Source organism: Eucyclogobius newberryi, unplaced genomic scaffold (assembly GCF_026437365.1).
Source record: "Eucyclogobius newberryi isolate DKJ021-1_F unplaced genomic scaffold, fEucNew1.0.hap1 SCAF_17, whole genome shotgun sequence".
NCBI classification, from domain to species: Eukaryota; Metazoa; Chordata; class Actinopteri; order Gobiiformes; family Gobiidae; genus Eucyclogobius; species Eucyclogobius newberryi.
Genome location: NW_027315801.1, coordinates 7,324,540 through 7,345,636, shown reverse-complemented (window position 1 = coordinate 7,345,636; position 21,097 = coordinate 7,324,540). Strand labels below are relative to the sequence as shown.

The 21,097-nt window shown below is 45.5% G+C and overlaps 2 protein-coding genes across 2 annotated transcripts in view; one reads left to right on the top strand and one right to left on the bottom strand.

Moving 5' to 3' along the window:
• The window catches only part of pkig (protein kinase (cAMP-dependent, catalytic) inhibitor gamma), a 31,174-nt gene extending 24,049 nt beyond the window's left edge, over positions 1–7,125 (top strand). The window contains exons 2-3 of the mRNA XM_072448873.1: positions 5,065–5,264; positions 6,602–7,125. Of these exons, the coding sequence (XP_072304974.1) occupies positions 5,093–5,264; positions 6,602–6,678 (249 nt within the window). The 5' untranslated portion in view covers positions 5,065–5,092 and the 3' untranslated portion in view covers positions 6,679–7,125. The remainder of the gene's footprint in view (positions 1–5,064; positions 5,265–6,601) is intronic.
• Positions 7,126–7,508: 383 nt separating this feature from the next.
• The window catches only part of ada (adenosine deaminase), a 28,175-nt gene continuing 14,586 nt past the window's right edge, over positions 7,509–21,097 (bottom strand). The window contains exons 7-12 of the mRNA XM_072448857.1: positions 18,198–18,322; positions 13,266–13,337; positions 12,564–12,665; positions 10,793–10,860; positions 9,902–10,031; positions 7,509–8,632 (exon numbers count right to left, since the gene is read on the bottom strand). Of these exons, the coding sequence (XP_072304958.1) occupies positions 8,528–8,632; positions 9,902–10,031; positions 10,793–10,860; positions 12,564–12,665; positions 13,266–13,337; positions 18,198–18,322 (602 nt within the window). The 3' untranslated portion in view covers positions 7,509–8,527. The remainder of the gene's footprint in view (positions 8,633–9,901; positions 10,032–10,792; positions 10,861–12,563; positions 12,666–13,265; positions 13,338–18,197; positions 18,323–21,097) is intronic.

The window sequence follows — 21,097 nt, the reverse complement described above, 5'->3', positions numbered from 1 at the left end:
TAATCATTGTTTAAACCTGGTTTAGTCCTGGTTTAGACCTGCTTTAGTCCTGGATTGGATCTGTGCTGTTTAATGCTTGGACTCGGTGACATTTCCCTCCTTCGCGTCGGGTGGCGCCTGAGGACGAGAACTTCATAATTCACAAAGAGCTCGTGACGGTGACCTCCTTTTAGAACAACCCCAGGCCGGGCTTTTCTAAAATCCTGCTTTAGTCCTGCTTTAGTCCTGCTTTAGTCCTGCTTTAGTCCTGCTTTTAGTCCCGCTTTTAATCCCGGTTTTGTCCTGCTTTAGTCCTGCTTTAGTCCTGCTTTAGTCCTGCTGTGCTTAGTCCTGTTGTAGACTTGATTTATGTAACATGTTAGATATTAGACTCTTTTTTTAAAATGCAGATTTGAAGCTCAAAACAGTTTCCAAACAAAACAGACTGATCTAAATGTTGATGTTTTGAAGTCTTTAGAAGAGGGGACGTTTCGGTCGTGGACGTTTCAGTCGTGTTTATCCCTCATTAAATAAACCAAAGCAGTAAAATAAAATAGTAAATGTGTTTGAACCAGACACCAGATCTCACTCTTGAGTCCCAGAGGCTTTAATTGGCCAAAACCGCCTACGATTTTCATTCTGTTCCACCAGATTTAGAATGTTTTCAAACCCTTAAAAATGTCCATCGAAAAATGAGAATACGATGTCTTTGTTTATACTCGTCTTCATCGTCGTGCAAAGAGGAGGAGGATCAGTGAAGGCCTCAAGAGCGGCTGCGGAAGAGGGGCTGCACTCGTTTATGCAGAAGAGCAGCTGCGGAAGAGCAGCTGCGGAAGAGCGGCTGCGGAAGAGCGGCTGCGGAAGAGCGGCTGCGGAAGACCGGCTGCACTCGTTTATGCAGAAGAGCGGCTGCGGCAGAGCGGCTGCACTCATTTATGCAGAAGAGCGGCTGCGGAAGACCGGCTGCACTCGTTTATGCAGAAGAGCGGCTGCGGCAGAGCGGCTGCACTCATTTATGCAGAAGAGCGGCTGCGGCAGAGCGGCTGCACTCATTTATGCAGAAGAGCGGCTGCGGAAGAGCGGCTGCGGAAGAGCGGCTGCACTCGTTTATGCAGAAGAGCGGCTGCGGCAGAGCGGCTGCACTCATTTATGCAGAAGAGCGGCTGCGGCAGAGCGGCTGCACTCATTTATGCAGAAGAGCGGCTGCGGAAGAGCGGCTGCACTTGTTTATGCAGAAGAGCGGCTGCGGAAGAGCGACTGCACTCGTTTATGCAGAAGAGCGGCTGCGGAAAAGCGGCTGCACTCGTGTCTTTTGTTCCGTTGTAATTAGGGCAGCACCCGGAGCCGCAGATCTGATCCATTAAACGCGCTGCTGGAACAGAAGCGGCTGTTATCACCGACACTTGACTTTGCCGTCTTTTCATTGGTTCAGACTTGGCCTCGGTCGGAGAAAAGGCCCGAGACGCTTCAGGCAGAAATAGACCTGGAGCTGTGTTTTGATTGGTTCAGAGCTTCTAAAGTCCATGTAACGACGAGCGCAGATTAATTTACACAGAAACGATTTGAAAGCAGCGTTTTATGTGGGAAAAAAGACAATGCAACTCATGATTCACCAAATCCACAGCTCGCTTTGCTCGTTCTGATGTTGTCAAATCAAAATCCTCGGAACAAAATGATCGGTCGACGGCAAACAAAAGGTGCTAAAGTAGAAAAAGCTTCAGTTGTAGTCATCTGGACTCAGTTTGAAAAAATAGACGTTTCGACTCTCATCCAAGAGTCATTGTCAATAAAAGAATTTAGATCGAGAACTCCGATATTAATACTGTTCTGTGGTAAGACCCACCCATTGGGAGGAGCCTTCCTGAAGTAGAAAGAGTTGTTTGTCTCAACAGAAACTCCCCCCTTGTATCTACCGAGCTAGCCTATTCAGAATCTTAATGGGCTATTAGAATCCTCTTTGTCTTTGTGAGACCCTGGATCAACCACCCTGAGTACCTGATTAGCATCTAAATGTCCTTGTCCTCTACCTTTCCAGGGGTTCAGTAACCCATTATAAATAACAGGAAGATTAAACCTTAGCCCTCCATTTCTGTTTAAAGAAGGTCTTTCTTTTTTAACAAAAATAGCTTCCTTGACTCCTCTTTCAAACCATCTTTTCTCCCTGCTTAAAACCTTCACCTCACCGTCTTCAAACGAGTGATTAGAGGCTTCAAGATGGAGATGCACGGCACTCTGAGGTCCTGAACTTGTATTTCTTCTGTGCTGATAAAGCCTCTTGTGTAGAGGCTGTTTTGTCTCACCTATGTACCGTTCTTTACAGCTTTCTTCACTGCATTGGATCGAATAAACTACATTGCTCTGTTTTTGAGTCGGCAACTTGTGTTGCCTGGTTTAAAATAAACAGGGACTTCGTGTTGTCTAAAAATTCTCTGCAGTTTTTCCGACAGGCCAGACACATAAGGGATAGAAACACCCTTCCTTCTCTGTTCAGTTTCCCTTTTGTCCTGCTTCTTGGTTCTCTTCACTCTGTTGAGGGCCCAAGCGGGGTAACCACAGGCTGAGAGGGCATTTCGGACATGTTTTTCCTCTTTCTTCTTGCCCTCTGAGCTGGTGGGCACACCTTGAGCTCTGTGTTGTAAGGTTCTGATCACACCCAGCTTGTGCTGTAGTGAGTGGTTGGAACCAAAGAGCAGATACTGGTCCGTGTGTGTAGGTTTCCTATATACTTCTATCCTTAGCGTCTTCTCTTGTAAACCTGATATGTGGGTCCACAGCATTGATGTGATCAGAGAAGGTTTCCAGCTCTTGTTTCTTAATTGTTACAAAAGTATCATCGACATAGCGGAGCCACAGTTTTGGGGCTATGCCTGAGAATGAGGACAGTGCCTTCTCAAAGTGCTCCATGTACAGGTTGGCCACTATGGGAGAGACGGGCGAGCCCATGGCACAGCCATGAATCTGTCTGTAAAATTGTCCCCGGAATTGAAAGTAAGTGGTGTTCAGACAGATGTCCAACAGTTTACATATGTGTTCAGGTGTCAGTTTGGTCCTTTCCTGTAGGGTGGTGTCTTCCTGCAGTCTGATCCTCACTGCTGCTACTGCATCAGAGGTCGGGATGCAGGTGAACAGGGACACAACATCATATGAAACCATGAGGTCATCTGGGTCCAGTTGGAGATGTTTCACTTTATCCACAAAGTTGTGCGTGTTTTCCACATGATGTACCGAATTCCCCACAAGCGGAGCCAATATAGTTGTTAAATGCTTGGCCACATTGTAAGTGATGGAATCTGTGCTGCACACTATGGGCCAGATGACCTCATGGTTTCATATGATGTTGTGTCCCTGTTCACCTGCATCCCGACCTCTGATGCAGTAGCAGCAGTGAGGATCAGACTGCAGGAAGACACCACCCTACAGGAAAGGACCAAACTGACACCTGAACACATATGTAAACTGTTGGACATCTGTCTGAACACCACTTACTTTCAATTCCGGGGACAATTTTACAGACAGATTCATGGCTGTGCCATGGGCTCGCCCGTCTCTCCCATAGTGGCCAACCTGTACATGGAGCACTTTGAGAAGAAGGCACTGTCCTCATTCTCAGGCATAGCCCCAAAACTGTGACTCCGCTATGTCGATGATACTTTTGTAACAATTAAGAAACAAGAGCTGGAAACCTTCTCTGATCACATCAATGCTGTGGACCCACATATCAGGTTTACAAGAGAAGACGCTAAGGAGAATCGCTTGGCCTTTCTTGATTGTTCCACGATCAGAGGAGAGGACGGGAAACTCCAAATATAAGTATATAGGAAACCTACACACACGGACCAGTATCTGCTCTTTGGTTCCAACCACCCACTACAGCACAAGCTGGGTGTGATCAGAACCTTACAACACAGAGCTCAAGGTGTGCCCACCAGCTCAGAGGGCAAGAAGAAAGAGGAAAAACATGTCCGAAATGCCCTCTCAGCCTGTGGTTACCCCGCTTGGGCCCTCAACAGAGTGAAGAGAACCAAGAAGCAGGACAAAAGGGAAACTGAACAGAGAAGGAAGGGTGTTTCTATCCCTTATGTGTCTGGCCTGTCGGAAAAGCTGCAGAGAATTTTTAGACAACACGAAGTCCCTGTTTATTTTAAACCAGAAAACACTTTAAGACAAAAACTGGTTCACCCAAAGGACAAGTTGCCGACTCAAAAACAGAGCAATGTAGTTTATTCGATCCAATGCAGTGAAGAAAGCTGTAAAGAACGGTACATAGGTGAGACAAAACAGCCTCTACACAAGAGGCTTTATCAGCACAGAAGAAATACAAGTTCAGGACCACAGAGTGCCGTGCATCTCAATCTTGAAGCCTCTAATCACTCGTTTGAAGACGGTGAGGTGAAGGTTTTAAGCAGGGAGAAAAGATGGTTTGAAAGAGGAGTCAAGGAAGCTATTTTTGTCAAAAAAGAAAGACCTTCTTTAAACAGAAATGGAGGGCTAAGGTTTAATCTTCCTGTTATTTATAATGGGTTACTGAACCCCTGGAAAGGTAGAGGACCAGGACATTTAGATGCTAATCAGGTACTCAGGGTGGTTGATCCAGGGTCTCACAAAGACAAAGAGGATTCTAATAGCCCATTAAGATTCTGAATAGGCTAGCTCGGTAGATACAAGGGGGGAGTTTCTGTTGAGACAAACAACTCTTTCTACTTCAGGAAGGCTCCTCCCAATGGGTGGGTCTTACCACAGAACAGTATTAATATCGGAGTTCTCGATCTAAATTCTTTTATTGACAATGACTCTTGGATGAGAGTCGAAACGTCTATTTTTTCAAACTGAGTCCAGATGACTACAACTGAAGCTTTTTCTACTATGGAACACGCCTGGACGAATGAGGGACTACACCGACAAAAGGTGCTAAACTAAAACACCTTTTGACCAATTCATTGCCCAAACAACTAATTAAAATTGAGCTCTGGTTTCAGATATAACGCTGGTTTTGGGGCTTTAGTTTCAGGTGTAATACTGGCTTGGATGCTCTAGTTTCAGGTGTCTCTGGTGGTCTCTGTGCTCACCTGCCTCTGCTCTCCTCAGGTGTAATGCTGTCTCTGGCCGTGGGCAGATGATGGATGTGGAGGCGTCCTACTCAGAGTTCATCACCTGTGATCGTACGGGCCGGAGGAACGCGGTGCCCGACATCGCCGGGGAAGGAGAGAAAGGAGCGCCTGGAGCGCCTGTGGCCAGCACCAGCCAGCTCAGCCAGGACCTGGAGGGGATGGACCTCAAGAGTAAAGGTCAGACACATAGGAACAGAAGAAACCCCCACTATCATTCAAAGGACAATGTGCCGCATAGATAGTTTCAGGTGTAACGCTGGCTCTGGGGCTCTAGTTTCAGGTTTAATGCTGGCTTTAGAGCTCTAGTTTCAGGTGTACTCTGGAGCTCTAGTTTCAGGTTTAATGCTGGCTTTAGAGCTCTATTTTCAGGTGTAACGCCAGCTTTAGCGCTCTAGTTTCAGGTGTAACGCCGGCTTTAGAGCTCTAGTTTCAGGTGTAATGCCAGCTTTAGAGCTCTAGTTTCAGGTGTAATGCCAGCTTTAGAGCTCTAGTTTCAGGTGTACTGCCAGCTTTAGAGCTCTAGTTTCAGGTGTAACGCCGGCTTTAGAGCTCTAGTTTCAGGTGTAATGCCAGCTTTAGAGCTCTAGTTTCAGGTGTAATGCCGGCTTTAGAGCTCTAGTTTCAGGTGTAATGCTGGCTTTAGAGCTCTAGTTTCAGGTGTAACGCCGGCTTTAGAGCTCTAGTTTCAGGTGTAATGCCGGCTTTAGAGCTCTAGTTTCAGGTGTAATGCCGGCTTTAGAGCTCTAGTTTCAGGTGTAATGCCAGCTTTAGAGCTCTAGTTTCAGGTGTACTGCCAGCTTTAGAGCTCTAGTTTCAGGTGTACTGCCAGCTTTAGAGCTCTAGTTTCAGGTGTAATGCCGGCTTTAGAGCTCTAGTTTCATAGTTTCAGGTGTAATGCCGGCTTTAGAGCTCTAGTTTCAGGTGTAACGCCGGCTTTAGAGCTCGTTTCAGGTGTAACGCCGGCTTTAGAGCTCTAGTTTCAGGTGTAATGCCGGCTTTAGAGCTCCAGTTTCAGGTGTAACGCCGGCTTTAGAGCTCTAGTTTCAGGTGTAATGCCGGCTTTAGAGCTCTAGTCGGCTTTAGAGCTCTAGTTTCAGGTGTAATGCCGGCTTTAGAGCTCTAGTTTCAGGTGTAATGCCGGCTTTAGAGCTCTAGTTTCATAGTTTCAGGTGTAATGCCGGCTTTAGAGCTCTAGTTTCAGGTGTAACGCCGGCTTTAGAGCTCTAGTTTCAGGTGTAACGCCGGCTTTAGAGCTCTAGTTTCAGGTGTAACGCCAGCTTTAGAGCTCTAGTTTCAGGTGTAACGCTGGCTTTAGAGCTCTAGTTTCAGGTGTAATGCCAACTTTAGAGCTCTAGTTTCAGGTGTAACGCCAGCTTTAGAGCTCTAGTTTCAGGTGTAACGCCGGCTTTAGAGCTCTAGTTTCAGGTGTAACGCCGGCTTTAGAGCTCTAGTTTCAGGTGTACCTTCAAGTCCAGGCTCTGCTTCAGACTCAAATGCATTTGTGTGTTTGGCAGGAGAAGAGCCGGGCGCCTCTCCGGCCCCTGAAGCTGAGGGCTCAGACCCCCAGGGCAGCGGAGGAGGCCCTTCTTAAACCCTATGGACCACGCCCCCCCCGGTGACCCCCTCCCCCGGTGACCGCCCCCCGGTGACCGCCCCCTGGTGACCGCCCCCTGGTGACCTCATGACGAGCAGAAATACCTCGCTCACTGCCAGTCTCGCGTTCGCCTCGCACTCGGTGGCTTTTACAGATTGTAAAGACTTGGACAGAGACATGAAGAAAGTGACGCGAGTAAATTAGAGCTTTTAGAGACTCGAGGCGAAGAATCGGAAGAACTCTAAACCTGTCGGGATTCGGAGGAGTTCTGCTTCTTTGTGTGTGTGTCGTGTGCTCCTCGTCCACTGTCCGACTCCTGTACTTTACTTTCAGCATCTTAGTTACCATTTTAATGTCGTGTACGGACTTCATATTTATTGCTAAATGTTTGCTGATAACTTTGTGATAGCATTTTTCTTTGTGTAATAAAATGCGTATGAAGCTCGTCTCTCGTTTCAGGTTCAGAGCTGCTTGAAACACAAACTCTCATTGGTCCTCCGTCTGTTCTGGTTTGGTCCAGATTGTCCCCGGCCTAGCGCTTAGTCTGGGTCTGTGTTTGAGTTTAGTCCTGGTTTAGATCTGCTTTGACCTGCTTCTTGTTGTGTACATTACAAAGACTCAGGAAGTGTGTGTTTACATCTGCACCTGGCTCTGTCCCAGCCTTGTCCATCTCTTTATAAGGCCTCAGAGGACAGACCTGTGTGTGTCTGTCTCTCTCTCGCTCTAATCTGCAGAGAGCAGCTTGTCCTGGTCATCAGAGTCCAATTCTCCCCAAACACCGTGTGTCAAACCAAGAGCCGAGTCATGATTTTAAATACTTTATTGTTCAAGGTGCTCGTTTACAGGTGTAAGTGCTTAGTTCAAAATACATTTGAATAAATGTCACTGGAGAACAGCGTTGCACACGTCACCGCAGTGTGGCGCTACACGCGACTGTGCTGCCATCTAGTGGTCAAAGGATAGCATGGTTTAAACTTCGGGACAGAGTCTCAGTGAGTCTGTGGGTCAAAACCTGAAGTGTGGGCCCTTTTAAGGGTCGTTTCATGACCAAAGAGTGGACACAACACACCTGAGGAGCGACTGCTGCATTTGGAGTTTAAATATTGTTCATGTTTTTTGTATAATGAGATATACTGAACAGAATATAGTCATTTGCAGCTCGTTTCTTGAAGACGTCCACGTGACAAACTCTGGTTACAATTGTGCGATTTTAGCTCGAGACGTTTCCCTGACAACTGGGTGTAAACAAAATGAAAAATGAGTTGAATGTTGTTTCTGAACTGAATGAACTCAACATGCGCTCGTTTCTCCTGTTGTCTCGCCTCTGAAATATTGTGTAAACTTGATATAAAAGTACAAAATACTGACAACAAAAACAGCCCTGTGCTAATGCAAAATGCTGATTCTATTATGGTTTATAAGGAATAAATGAGAGCGCCACCTGCTGGAGGAGACCTGAGGCTGAAGAAGATTGAGCCCAGTTATAGCCCGGCTTAAATCTTGGGTTAGTCCCATTTAAGACTTAATGTCCTGGTCTAGGTCTAGTCCTGTTTTGGTGTCTGGTTTTCGCTCAGTTTAATCCTGATTCAGAGTTGCTTTAGTCCCGGTTTAGTCCCCGAATCGCTGCTGGATTTAGGTTTCTTTAGGGTCAGAAAAGCCACAAAGTGCAAAAAGATGACATCAACTGGGACTAAACTCGAAACTAATCCTGGACTGGATCGGGACCAAACCAGGTCTAAGTGCGTTTTGTTCTTTGGGCTTGGACAGGAAACAGGAAGTGAAAAGTGGCTGTTGTTCTCTTTGGTTTGAGCTTCTTGCGGTTTGTAATGTTTAAAGCGGTGCAGCGTTAAAAGGCGGTGCTCTGGATCATCCCGTACGCCTCGTGCAGCGACCTCACAAGCTCCGCCTTCTCCTCCTCGGGCAAAAAGCACGACTGCGCGGCACAAATGTTCTGCAGAAAAACAATTCAAAACGGGTCAATTCAAATGCGTTCATGACCATTTCAAAACAAAGAGAAAAGGGAACGTCAACTACCGTATTTTCTGGAGTGTAAGTCGCATTTTTGGGGGAAATGTATTTGATAAAATCCAAGACCAAGAACAAACATTAACTCTTGAAATGCAGTTTAAAATAATAACAGATGAGAGAACATGGTCAATAGGTGTACGTATGCTAATGCTAACACTTTCAGCTACATGACGTATGCTAACGCTAACACCTTCAGCTACATGAGGCACAGACAGAACTGTGGTAAGTGTCTGGTATGTTAACGTAACATATGAACAGTTATTCAGATAACTATAGCATAAAGAACATGCTAACAAGTTTACCAAAGCATCAGTTTTACCCCAAATCACTAAATCCATTGAATTCTTCTTCCTCTGTGTCACTTCTAAACAACTCTACAAACTCCAGAGGAAGAGGAAGTGCAGATTCTTCTGAGTCGCTCAGAGCCTAGAGCGCCCTCTTGTGTTTGTCATGTGAAAATAACAAATAATATCACATACAAGTCGCTCTGGAGTATAAGTCGGCCAAAACTATGAAAAAAGGTGCAACTTATAGACCGGAAAATACGGTAAGTGTAAGAAAACAACACAATAGGTTTTTTTTTGTATTTACAGAGGCAATGTTTCCATCCTCCACCAAAAATCTGACATAATCTGATTTCTGGAGTTGTAAACGGCTCCATCTGATGAGAGTAATCTGATTTCTTTCAGATTGTGTCTTTTTTAATGAGAAAAATCATGAAAAAAGCGCTAAAATGAAAGATGAGAAAATTCTTTGTACTTTGTCTTTAAAATTTGCAGATGAACTGAATCGTGCTTTTAGAGTTTTTCAGATTTATTTTGTGGTGTAAAAAAACACAACCCAGATATAATTATTGTGTATGTTCTTTTTCAAGTCGAGATTATTCAGGTCGAAATATAACGTCGAGAACTAAAAATGAATCATGGAGAGAATCGTTAAAGCAGAAACAAAATCATTTCAATTCAATACAAACTCTCTAAAAGTAAAAGTACACGTAAGTTACTTTTACTTCGGGCTGTTTATGCGACAATAGCATTACTTTTCATAAAGCTGGACTAAACTAAGGATTTCTCTGTTTCTTCTCATTAATTAACACTAAAATGGTGACATCGTGACATCTTTCATCACATTATCACACATAAATATTGTAATTTCTCATCTGCTTTGCCCATAACGAGCCAAACGTTCTCACCAGTCGCTGGAACTCTGCCTCCGTGAAGCCCATGAACTGCAGCGCCGTCCTGTAGTCGTCGTGGAGACAGGAGTTGAAGATCAGCGGGTCGTCCGTGTTCAGGGAGAAGTTGGCTTTGTCTTTCCTGAAGCTGCCACGCCCACGGCAACGGTCGTCGCGGCGACATGCGACACACGTGAGGTTATTGGTCAGAAGAACTGCGACCGATCCACGTTCGTTTAAATAATCCTGACTGTTTTAATAACCGCTCATCGTTATCTGGACTTAACGATCAAAATGTCAAGGAAACGAATGAAGCATTTTGTCATTTTCATCGATATCGTTGGATTTGAGCGTTCGACTGGTCAAACCACGAGCGAATAAAGGTCGAGATGTGGCGACTGAAGGTTTGTAATGACAGAATACTTACTTCTATACTTCTATTTATAACGAAAACCGCTGCGTTATTACATCAAAATAGGTCTTTTCGAACGCGTTTTCAAGTCTGTTTAGTCCAAATTAAGATGATGAAAATACAACAATACCATTATTTTAAACTGTTTACACTTTTTACTGTGTCTTACTGTGAAAAAGTTCATCCGTCTACATAAATACATGAATACGTGTAGAAGGAAAGTGAATGAAATGCATGACACATGTTCCCGGTTAGAGTTATAATAATGTAGTAAAAGTTATACTCGTCATATTACTGGAGATATAACAAAGTACAGTTGTCTTCACACATTTTGAATTGTCTCATGTTTGACCTTTGCTTTATTTTACTCCATTAATTCTGAATGAATCTCAATAACAACAGCACAATATTAAACATACTCAATATTGTGTACTTTTCCTCTGATCACGTGGTGGTTGTCCTGGTGGTGGTGGTGGGTGTGGTGCTGTAAGACTCACGTGATGATAGGATGCAGTGTGAAGTCCGAGCTGCAGGCACCGGTCAGTTTACTGGACACTGGACACATCTGAAACACAAGGTTCAAACGTCAGTGCAGTGCGGCTCGGCTCCACCAGAGGGCAGCAGCACACAGAGCGCTGGAGGAGAGTTTCTGCAGCTTTTAGAGCAATAAAGTAAGAACTTTTGTGAAAACAAACTAAACTAAACTCTAAAGTTTGGAACAGAAGCGAGGATTTTTTTTTTAAAAAGAGGAAAAATAAACAATAATATCATTTATAATAATAATAGTAATAATATAGCCGCAAGAGGCAATGATCGGCCCTCGCCGCCATGCCGCAAGACAATTGGGGCGCTTACGCGCCCCAATTGTCTTGTCTTTTATTACACCTACTGCTGAATCCATGACGCTGTCACATCTTCTCCCCTTTGTTTTACCATTCAAAAAGCTATTTTATTTTGAATTATTGGCCGCACAGAGACCAACAGAGACTAGTAGAATAAAAAGAAATTGAGAACTTTTGGTGGTTCACCCCTGAAGATGAGTCTCACCAAATTTCAGGTTAATAGGGCTAACGTCCTAGGAGGAGTTCGTGAAAGTATAAAGTGTAAACATGTTATGGCGATTTCCCCATTGGAATAACATGGGAGGTCTCTGTCATCGCCACGGCAAAGCCATAACAATTATGACATGGGTCTCATTGGCTTTTTTGATGGGGATGCCAAAATTTAATTTTGTGTCAAATTTCATAACATATCGCAAAACTAAACATTTTACCCTCCATATAAAATCTGTAGGGGGCGCTGTCGCGCCAAATTAATTTATTTCACTTCAAGTAGGTTTAGGGCAAAGAGTTTATTAACTGATTCTAATTTGACTCAATTCGCAAACGGCAGCAAATTAAAAATTTGGGCAATTTCTGAAATTCTAGCTACAGTTTGCTGCTTCGCCGCACAGAGACCGTGACAGAGATCAAAGTAATTTGAATAACTTTTGATGTCCCTCTCCTCAGCACAATTTTCACCAAATTTCAGCTTTTTAGGGTCAACGCCCTGGGAGGAGTTCGTAAAAGTACGAGATTTGGAAAAACTCCCGAGTCATGCTTAGCCATTTTTTAACCAATGTGGCCGTCATTTGGTTGTGCGGACGGCGTTGCCATAATAATATTTTTTACTTCTCTTGTCACCATCTACCTCTGCGCCAAATTTCATGATTCTACGATCCGATTTTTGTATGTACCAGGTGTGCAAATTGTTGTGACCTTTCGTCAATGTTCACTGGGTGAAAAATGCTTTCCTACCTCATGGTGTGGGTCCCTGGTCACTGACGGGTACTTTCGTTAATTTTGAGTGGGGTCCACCCACTTTGTGGTTTTGGCCCTCTATACAGTAATAATGTTCAATTTTTGCATTACATGTTTATATGCACGGAGCAAGAGATGGGGAACGTATTTGTGAGCTGCTTAGCGCAAACGAGCGCTTTATATGGGTAAAGCTCTCGTTTAGTGCCCACTTTTGCACGGGCTTCACCCGTTTACAACGGTATTGTTCCATTTTCCTACTACTAGTATGCAACGGGCGTGCATCAGTGCGCACCGTGCTTCGCACGGCCTTACAAAACTAATAGACCTCTCGCCAGCTTGTGGCACTCGGGCCTAAATATAATAAATCATAATAAATCAAAATAATACAAAAATACTAAAAAGAAAATCAATAATAATACATCAAAAATAATATTACAAAAAGAAGAATGTCCAGCACAAACAGCAGAACCTCAAAGTGCATGTTCTGGTGCAGCAGCTGTCGGTACAAGCTCTGGTCCTCCAGCGTCCTGTATCCATGACCAACACGCTCGGCCTTCAGCACGTCCACCGCCTGCAACACACACAACACACCATGGGTCAGCTAAACTACTACTAAACACAGGATCTCATGCATGTCATGTTTGTAAAAGCTTTAAAGAGTTTTTATTTCAGACAGAAGAAATCCAAATGAAAAGTATCAATAAGTTTAGACGTTTCTCGCTCTAAATCAGAACTGATCATTATTTTACAGAAACTCCTGCTTTTACTTTTTATCGTCCTCGTATTAAACGTTTAAGTGAGAAACACATTTCGTTCTCTTCAGACGAGAGCGAATCCTCCACATTTGGCTCGTTTCCCATTGGCTGATTATAAGTGATTAGCTCGTTTGTCTGGTTTCCTCTTCCTCGTCAGGACTTTCCTCTGGAGACTTCACCTCCTCAGCTCTCAGATTCAAGACTTTACTTCTTCTGGTTTAGTTTGTGTCGATAAATCCAGATGATGAGAATGATTTCATGTAAATAAACCTACATATTTCATGTCGATGTTGTTCTGGCTTCATCTGAGTCGGTTTACACTCGTGATAACAGGGATTTCATAGATAAATGCATTGGCTGGTGTTTAGAGCCTCAGGGGCCTCAGGGGCCCGACATGTGGGACAGGGTTTATTTACCTCCTGCACCACAGAGGGAGGTCCCACTTCTCCAGCGTGGACGGTTCTGTGGATGTTACAGCGGACGGCCTCCTGGAAACCACATTACAACTTTACAACTTTAGAAACAGAGAATAATATGTTATATATATATGTTATATGTTATGTTGTCCTTAGGTCATTCGGGGCCACAAACAGGGGCCCCTGCTGTTCTTCAGCTCATCATCCTCACTGTGCTGTAGTATTGTAGGACTGTATCACACAGTCCTAAAATACTACAGTACTAATGTAGTACAGTACCACACAGTACTATTGTAGTACTGTACCACACAGTACTACAGTACTATTGTAGTACTGTACCACACAGTACTACAGTACTAATGTAGTACTGTACCACACAGTACTATTGTAGTACTGTACCACACAGTACTACAGTACTATTGTAGTACTGTACCACACAGTACTACAGTACTAATGTAGTACTGTACCACACAGTACCACAGTACTACAGTACTAATGTAGTACAGTACCACACAGTAATATTGTAGTACTGTACCACACAGTACTACAGTACTAATGTAGTACTGTACCACACAGTACTACAACACTACAGTACTAATGTAGTACTGTACCACACAGTACTACAATACTACAGTACTACTGTAGTACTGTACCACACAGCACTACAGTACTGTAGTACTGTACCACACAGTACTACAGTACTGTACAACACAGTACTACAGTACTACTGTACTACAGTAGTACTGTGTGGTACAGTACTACAATAGTACTGTAGTACTACTGTAGTACTGTACCACAAAGTAATACTGTAGTACTGTACCACACAGTACTACTGTAGTACTGTACCACACAGTACTACTGTAGTACTGTACCACACAGTACTACTGTAGTACTGTACCACACAGTACTACAGTACTAATGTCATCTGGACTGAGACACCTGATTGAAATATGCAGAAATCGTGACCCTTGAACTGTTGGAGTTCTCATATTATAACAGGGTGCGATTGGAGCATCATTTCTGACCCGAGGCGCGTTCTTCATAATGAACATGTGACATTTCCATCGGGCGTCAGAATGAGTCACGCTTTAACACGATTTAACACAATTTAACACGATCAGGGCCGTAAGGAACAGAATTATAAAGCTACAGTTTCTAGGAGCAGCTCTGGGGAAAGTCTGGCAGCTTGAGCACCTCTGATAAACACTTATTCTATCAAAGTATATTTCATATTTAATTTCACTTGCAAACTGTTCATTGCCTTTTCTTTTTCTTTTCCCACTCCACAGGTCATCCTGACCGGACATTTGTCTAAGGACACGGGATGCTGGGACATTTGTCTAAGGACACGGGATGCTGGGACATTTGTCTAAGGACACGGGATGCTGGGACATTTGTCTAAGGACACGGGATGCTGGGACATTTGTCTAAGGACACGGGATGCTGGGACATTTGTCTAAGGACAGGGGATGCTGGGACATTTGTCTAAGGACAGGGGATGCTGGGACATTTGTCTAAGTACAGCGGATGCTGGGACATTTGTCTAAGGACAAGGGATGCTGGGACATTTGTCTAAGGACACGGGATGCTGGGACATTTGTCTAAGGACACGGGATGCTGGGACATTTGTCTAAGGACAGGGGATGCTGGGACATTTGTCTAAGGACACGGGATGCTGGGACATTTGTCTAAGGACACGGGATGCTGGGACATTTGTCTAAGGACACGGGATACTGGGACATTTGTCTAAGTACAGCGGATGCTGGGACATTTGTCTAAGTACAAGGGATGCTGGGACATTTGTCTAAGGACACGGGATGATGGGACATTTGTCTAAGGACACGGGATGCTTGGACATTTGTCTAAGGACACGAGATGCTGGGACATTTGTCTAAGGACACGGGATGCTGGGACATTTGTCTAAGGACACGGGATGCTGGGAAATTTGTCTAAGGACAAGGGATGCTGGGACATTTGTCTAAGGACAAGGGATGCTGGGACATTTGTCTAAGGACACGGGATGCTGGGACATTTGTCTAAGAACACGGGATGCTGGGACATTTGTCTAAGGACAAGGGATGCTGGGACATTTGTCTAAGGACACGGGATGCTGGGACATTTGTCTAAGGACACGGGATGCTGGGACATTTGTCTAAGGACAAGGGATGCTGGGACATTTGTCTAAGGACAAGGGATGCTGGGACATTTGTCTAAGGACACGGGATGCTGGGACATTTGTCTAATGTCGAACTCAAAATCTCAGACTCTGAGGTGACAAATGTGTGAAGTTTGAAGTGTTGTCTCAGGCTCAGAGGGAGAGGACCTCTAGGACCTCTAGGGCCTCTAGGACCTCTAGGGCCTCTAGGGCCTCTAGGACCTTGTGTGTTAAAGGTCTCATTTGCTTTGTAGAAAAAGAGTTGTTCATCTGGACTCTGTCCACTCTCAAGCAAGAGTCATTCTCAATCTGAGAGTCAAAACCAGGAACTCAGATATTTATCCTACTCTGGGTAGGCCCTGCCCACTGGGCGGGACCTCCTGATACAGGGTGTTTTTGGTTTCACCAGAAACTAAACTTCTTTGTTCTTGATTCGCAGATTGAGAATGACTCTCGGATGAGTCCAGATGAAACAACTGAATCTTCTTGTACGATGGACCCCTGCTGGACGAATGAGGCATTACACCCACATATATAACATGTATATGTCCTTTAACTCTCTAAAAACACAACAGTGTGTGAGGTGTCTCTGGTCTCTTTATGGAAACTAAACCTGGACAAACATCACTCTTGTATTAGTCTAATATTTTATATTAATTTACATAAATACAGTTCAAACGTTAACGTGAAGGGTTTAAAATGAATGAGTTTCATTGTATTTTCTAATCTCTAGTAATTGTTCACTATCGACTCAAAGTGTGTCCTTTTATTACTCAAAGTGTGTCCTTTTATTACTGAGATAAACTCCATTATTATCTGGACTCTGCTCACAAGACGTTAATTATTGAATTACACACATGTCATTACATAACAGCCATGTGTCTGTACTGGAAACGTGAGGAACCAAACCAGGTCTAAAGAAGGTCTAAACCAGGTCTAAATCAGGTCTGGACCAGGTCTAAACCAGGTCTGGACCAGGTCTAGACAAGGTCTAGCTAGACCAGGTCTAAACAAGGTCTAAACCAGGTCTAAACCAGGTCTGAACCAGGGGTAAACCAGGTCTAAACCAGGTCTAAACCAGGGGTAGACCAGGTCTGGACCAGGTCTAAACCAGGTCTAAACCAGGACTAAACCAGGTCTAAACCAGGTCTAAACTAGGTCTAAACTAGGTCTAAACCAGGTCTAAACCAGGTCTAAACTAGGTCTAAACTAGGTCTAAACTAGGTCTAAACTAGGTCTAAACCAGGTCTAAACCAGGACTAAACCAGGTCTAAACCAGGTCTAAACTAGGTCTAAACTAGGTCTAAACCAGGTCTAAACTAGGTCTAAACTAGGTCTAAACTAGGTCTAAACTAGGTCTAAACCAGGTCTAAACCAGGTCTAAACTAGGTCTAAACTAGGTCTAAACTAGGTCTAAACTAGGTCTAAACTAGGTCTAAACCAGGTCTAAACCAGGTCTAAACTAGGTCTAAAGAAGGTCCAGCTGAGCACATCGAGGTCAGCTCAGTCACATTGCTTATTATTACTGTGCGGGATGAAAACAGAATGCTTAACGTTGTCGTCATGTTCGGCGCGTGTCTGGCGCGTGTTTGGCGTGTGTGTTTGGCGTGTGTGTTTGGCACGTGTGTGTTTGGCGTGTGTGTTTGGCGCGTGTTTGGCGTGTGTGTTTGGCACGTGTGTGTTTGGCGTGTGTTTGGCGTGTGTTTGGCGCGTGTGTGTTTGGCACGTGTGTGTTTGGCGCGTGTGTGTTTGGCACGTGTGTGTTTGGCGCGTGTGTGTTTGGCGCGTGTTTGGCGCGTGTTTGGCGTGTGTGTTTGGCGCGTGTTTGGCGTGTGTTTGGCGCGTGTTTGGCGCGTGTGTTTGGCGCGTGTTTGGCGTGTGTTTGGCGCGTGTTTGGCGTGTGTGTTTGGCGCGTGTTTGGCGTGTGTGTTTGGCGCGTGTTTGGCGTGTGTGTTTGGCGCGTGTTTGGCGCGTGTTTGGCGTGTGTGTTTGGCGCGTGTTTGGCGTGTGTGTTTGGCGCGTGTTTGGCGTGTGTGTTTGGCGCGTGTTTGGCGTGTGTGTTTGGCGCGTGTTTGGCTTGTGTGTTTGGCGCGTGTTTGGCGTGTGTGTTTGGCGCGTGTTTGGCGTGTGTGTTTGGCGCGTGTTTGGCGCGTGTGTTTGGCGCGTGTTTGGCGTGTGTGTTTGGCGCGTGTTTGGCGTGTGTGTTTGGCGCGTGTTTGGCGTGTGTGTTTGGCGCGTGTTTGGCGTGTGTGTTTGGCGCGTGTTTGGCGTGTGTGTTTGGCGCGTGTTTGGCGTGTGTGTTTGGCGCGTGTTTGGCGTGTGTGTTTGGCGCGTGTTTGGCGTGTGTGTTTGGCGCGTGTTTGGCGTGTGGCGTCCAAACACGGCCAAACATCTGCAACGACTTCAGACATCGACCAGGGTTAAACCAGCAGGGGGCGTACCTGGGGTTTCAGTTGATACATCCTTTAACCCGTGAGGCGTTCCTCCATCTACTGGCAGCAAAGGAGAAACAAACAAAAGCTAGCTTGCCCTGACATGCTAGCTTTGCGGTAGAAATGCTAAAAACGCCTCTGGATCTCGCAGCCAGAGGAACTCATAAATGGACATAAATTGAACTGAAATGAGAAAATGTAATATAAATAATTTTTATTTATAATTTTGTTAGGGTGTAAAGTTTAAAATTTACTCCAAACTAAAACTGATAAATGGTCCCACTCCTAAACCAGGACTGAACCCAACTTCCTGAAACCCAAACGTGTCCCCGCCCCCACACTGACCTCGTAGGCTTTCTTGTGCCCGGGAAACGCCACGCAGTTGAGCGACTCGTCTCCCGCCAGGTCGATGGCCACCACGCCCTCGTGACGATACTTCTTACACAGCTCCACCACGTCCATGGACCAGTCTGCGGGGGTCAGAGGGACAAGGGTCAGCAACCGGGACACGGGTCAGCAACCGCGACACATGTCAGCAACAGGGACATAGGTCAACAACCGCGACACGGGTCAACAACCGCGACACGGGTCAACAACCGTGACACGGGTCAACAACCGTGACACGGGTCAACAACCGCGACATCGGTCAGCAACCGCGACACGGGTCAACAACCGCGACACGGGTCAACAACCGTGACACGGGTCAACAACCGTGACACGGGTCAACAACCGTGACACGGGTCAACAACCGCGACATCGGTCAGCAACCGGGACACGGTTCAGCAACCGCGACACATGTCAGCAACAGGGACATAGGTCAACAACCGCGACACGGGTCAACAACCGCGACACGGGTCAACAACCGTGACACGGGTCAGCAACCGCGACATCGGTCAGCAACCGGGACACGGTTCAGCAACTGCGACACATGTCAGCAACAGGGACATGGGTCAACAAATGCGATATGGGTCAGCAACCGCGACACGGGTCAGCAACAGGGACACGGGTCAGCAACCGTGACACGGGTCAGCAACTGCCACACGAGTCAGCAACAGGGACACGGGTCAGCAACCGTGACACGGGTCAGCAACAGGGACACGGTTCAGCAACCGCGACACGGGTGCAACAGGGACATGGGTCAACAACCGCGACACGGGTCAACAACCGTGACACGTGTCAGCAACAGGGACACGGGTCAACAACCGCCACACGGGTCAGCAACTGCGACACGGGTCAGCAACCGCAACACGGGTCAACAACCGCCACACGGGTCAGCAACTGCGACGCGGGTCAGCAACCGCCACACGAGTCAGCAACAGGGACACGGGTCAGCAACCGTGTCACGACTTTGACAAAGAGTGCGAAGATGTTTGTACAAATCACATGTTTGGAGAGCCTTTTGTTTGCATCACGTTGTCAAAGTGGCCACACCACAGAGGTACAGACTGTTGGAGAAACTGTGACAGCAGGAGGCGAACCACCATCACGTGTTCTGGGACTGTCCTGTTGTTCAAAGGTTTTGGACTTATTATGGTTGCACTGCAGACAGATTTTGGGCCTGAACTAGAAAATAGGGGATAGAAAATAACATTCAAACTTAATTTGGAAAAGGACAAAGTTTTATATTTATTTTTGATTGGTGTTTTGCTCTCTGGTCGTGTTCTGTAATTTTTTGAAAAACTTAAAAAAACAAACCGACACAGAGTCTGCACCTTCAGTCTGAGTTTCTACACTGGATCTTTGTCAAATTAGCCTCTTTAACTCTAATAACTTCACTGAAATATCAAAAATCATGATTATTTGTTTAGAATTAGCCGCACAAACATTAAAATATTCAAAACTACTTCATGCCGCGGGCACAAAAAACCCAGGATAATCCCAGTCAAATTGTTTCTAAATGTACAATATACAATTAAAATGCAGAATGAAAACACACAATAACTCACACAATAATTAGTCAGAGAAGTTACTTATTCAATGCTCTAAAGCTCAATCTAATCAAACGACAAGAAATTTACAAAACAAATGAAAATGTACACGCGAAAATATTGTTCCATCTTTGATTTATTGAACAATGTAGTATTTTTTGTGTCTGGTCGATCCACAAGCTCGCCATGTTAACAGCTTTAGATCCCTAATGTATTTTTTCTACTTCACGGTTTTAAAGTCCTTTAAACTGACAACAATCCGTCGTTAGGTGTGAATAACCAGAGTCTGAGGAGGATTTCACTTTTGTTTATTTGTGAAACGTTGAACTTTGTACCAGTTTTTTGTCAGCGATGTAAAACCACAAAACATCTGCTTTGTCAGTTTCCCTTCTCAATTTTAAACTATGCGTTGTTGAAACGTTGTAATATTGTAAAAGTGACATACCAAACAGTGCATAAAAAAGCATTTGACAAATATAAAACAGGTAAACTTTCAATTTTAGTCCCATTTCTGATCGAAAACATAAGAAACAGTTTGATGATGAGACGTCACTCCGGCCTATGGGGGCGTGTTTAAAGAAAGATGAGAACCAATCACAGAATCCCTGAGTGAAGGCCCTGAAGAGTGCAGTGGTCAGTGCAGAAGGTCTGGACAGTGCAGAGGGTCTGGTGAGTGCAGAGGGTCTGGTGAGTGCAGAGGGTCTGGTGAGTGCAGAGGGTCTGGTCAGTTCAGATGGTCTGGACAGTTCAGAGGGTCTGAACAGTGCAGAGGGTCTGGACAGTGCAGAGGGTCTGGTGAGTGCAGAGGGTCTGGTCAGTTCAGAGGGTCTGGACAGTGCAGAGGGTCTGGTGAGTGCAGAGGGTCTGGTCAGTTCAGAGGGTCTGGACAGTGCAGAGGGTCTGGTCAGTTCAGAGGGTCTGGACAGTGCAGAGGGTCTGGTGAGTGCAGAGGGTCTGGTGAGTGCAGAGGGTCTGGTGAGTGCAGAGGGTCTGGTGAGTGCAGAGGGTCTGGTGAGTGCAGAGGGTCTGGACAGTTCAGAGGGTCTGGACAGTGCAGAGGGTCTGGTGAGTGCAGAGGGTCTGGTGAGTGCAGAGGGTCTGGTGAGTGCAGAGGGTCTGGTGAGTGCAGAGGGTCTGGACAGTGCAGAGGGTCTGGTGAGTGCAGAGGGTCTGGACAGTGCAGAGGGTCTGGTGAGTGCAGAGGGTGTGGTCAGTGCAGTGAGCGGACAGAAGTGTGAGTTGTGGTGTCATTTCAGTCGTAGAAACAGCTGCTGATGAAGATGAGCTGATGAGGCAGAGCTCAGGTTTCTGTGTCTG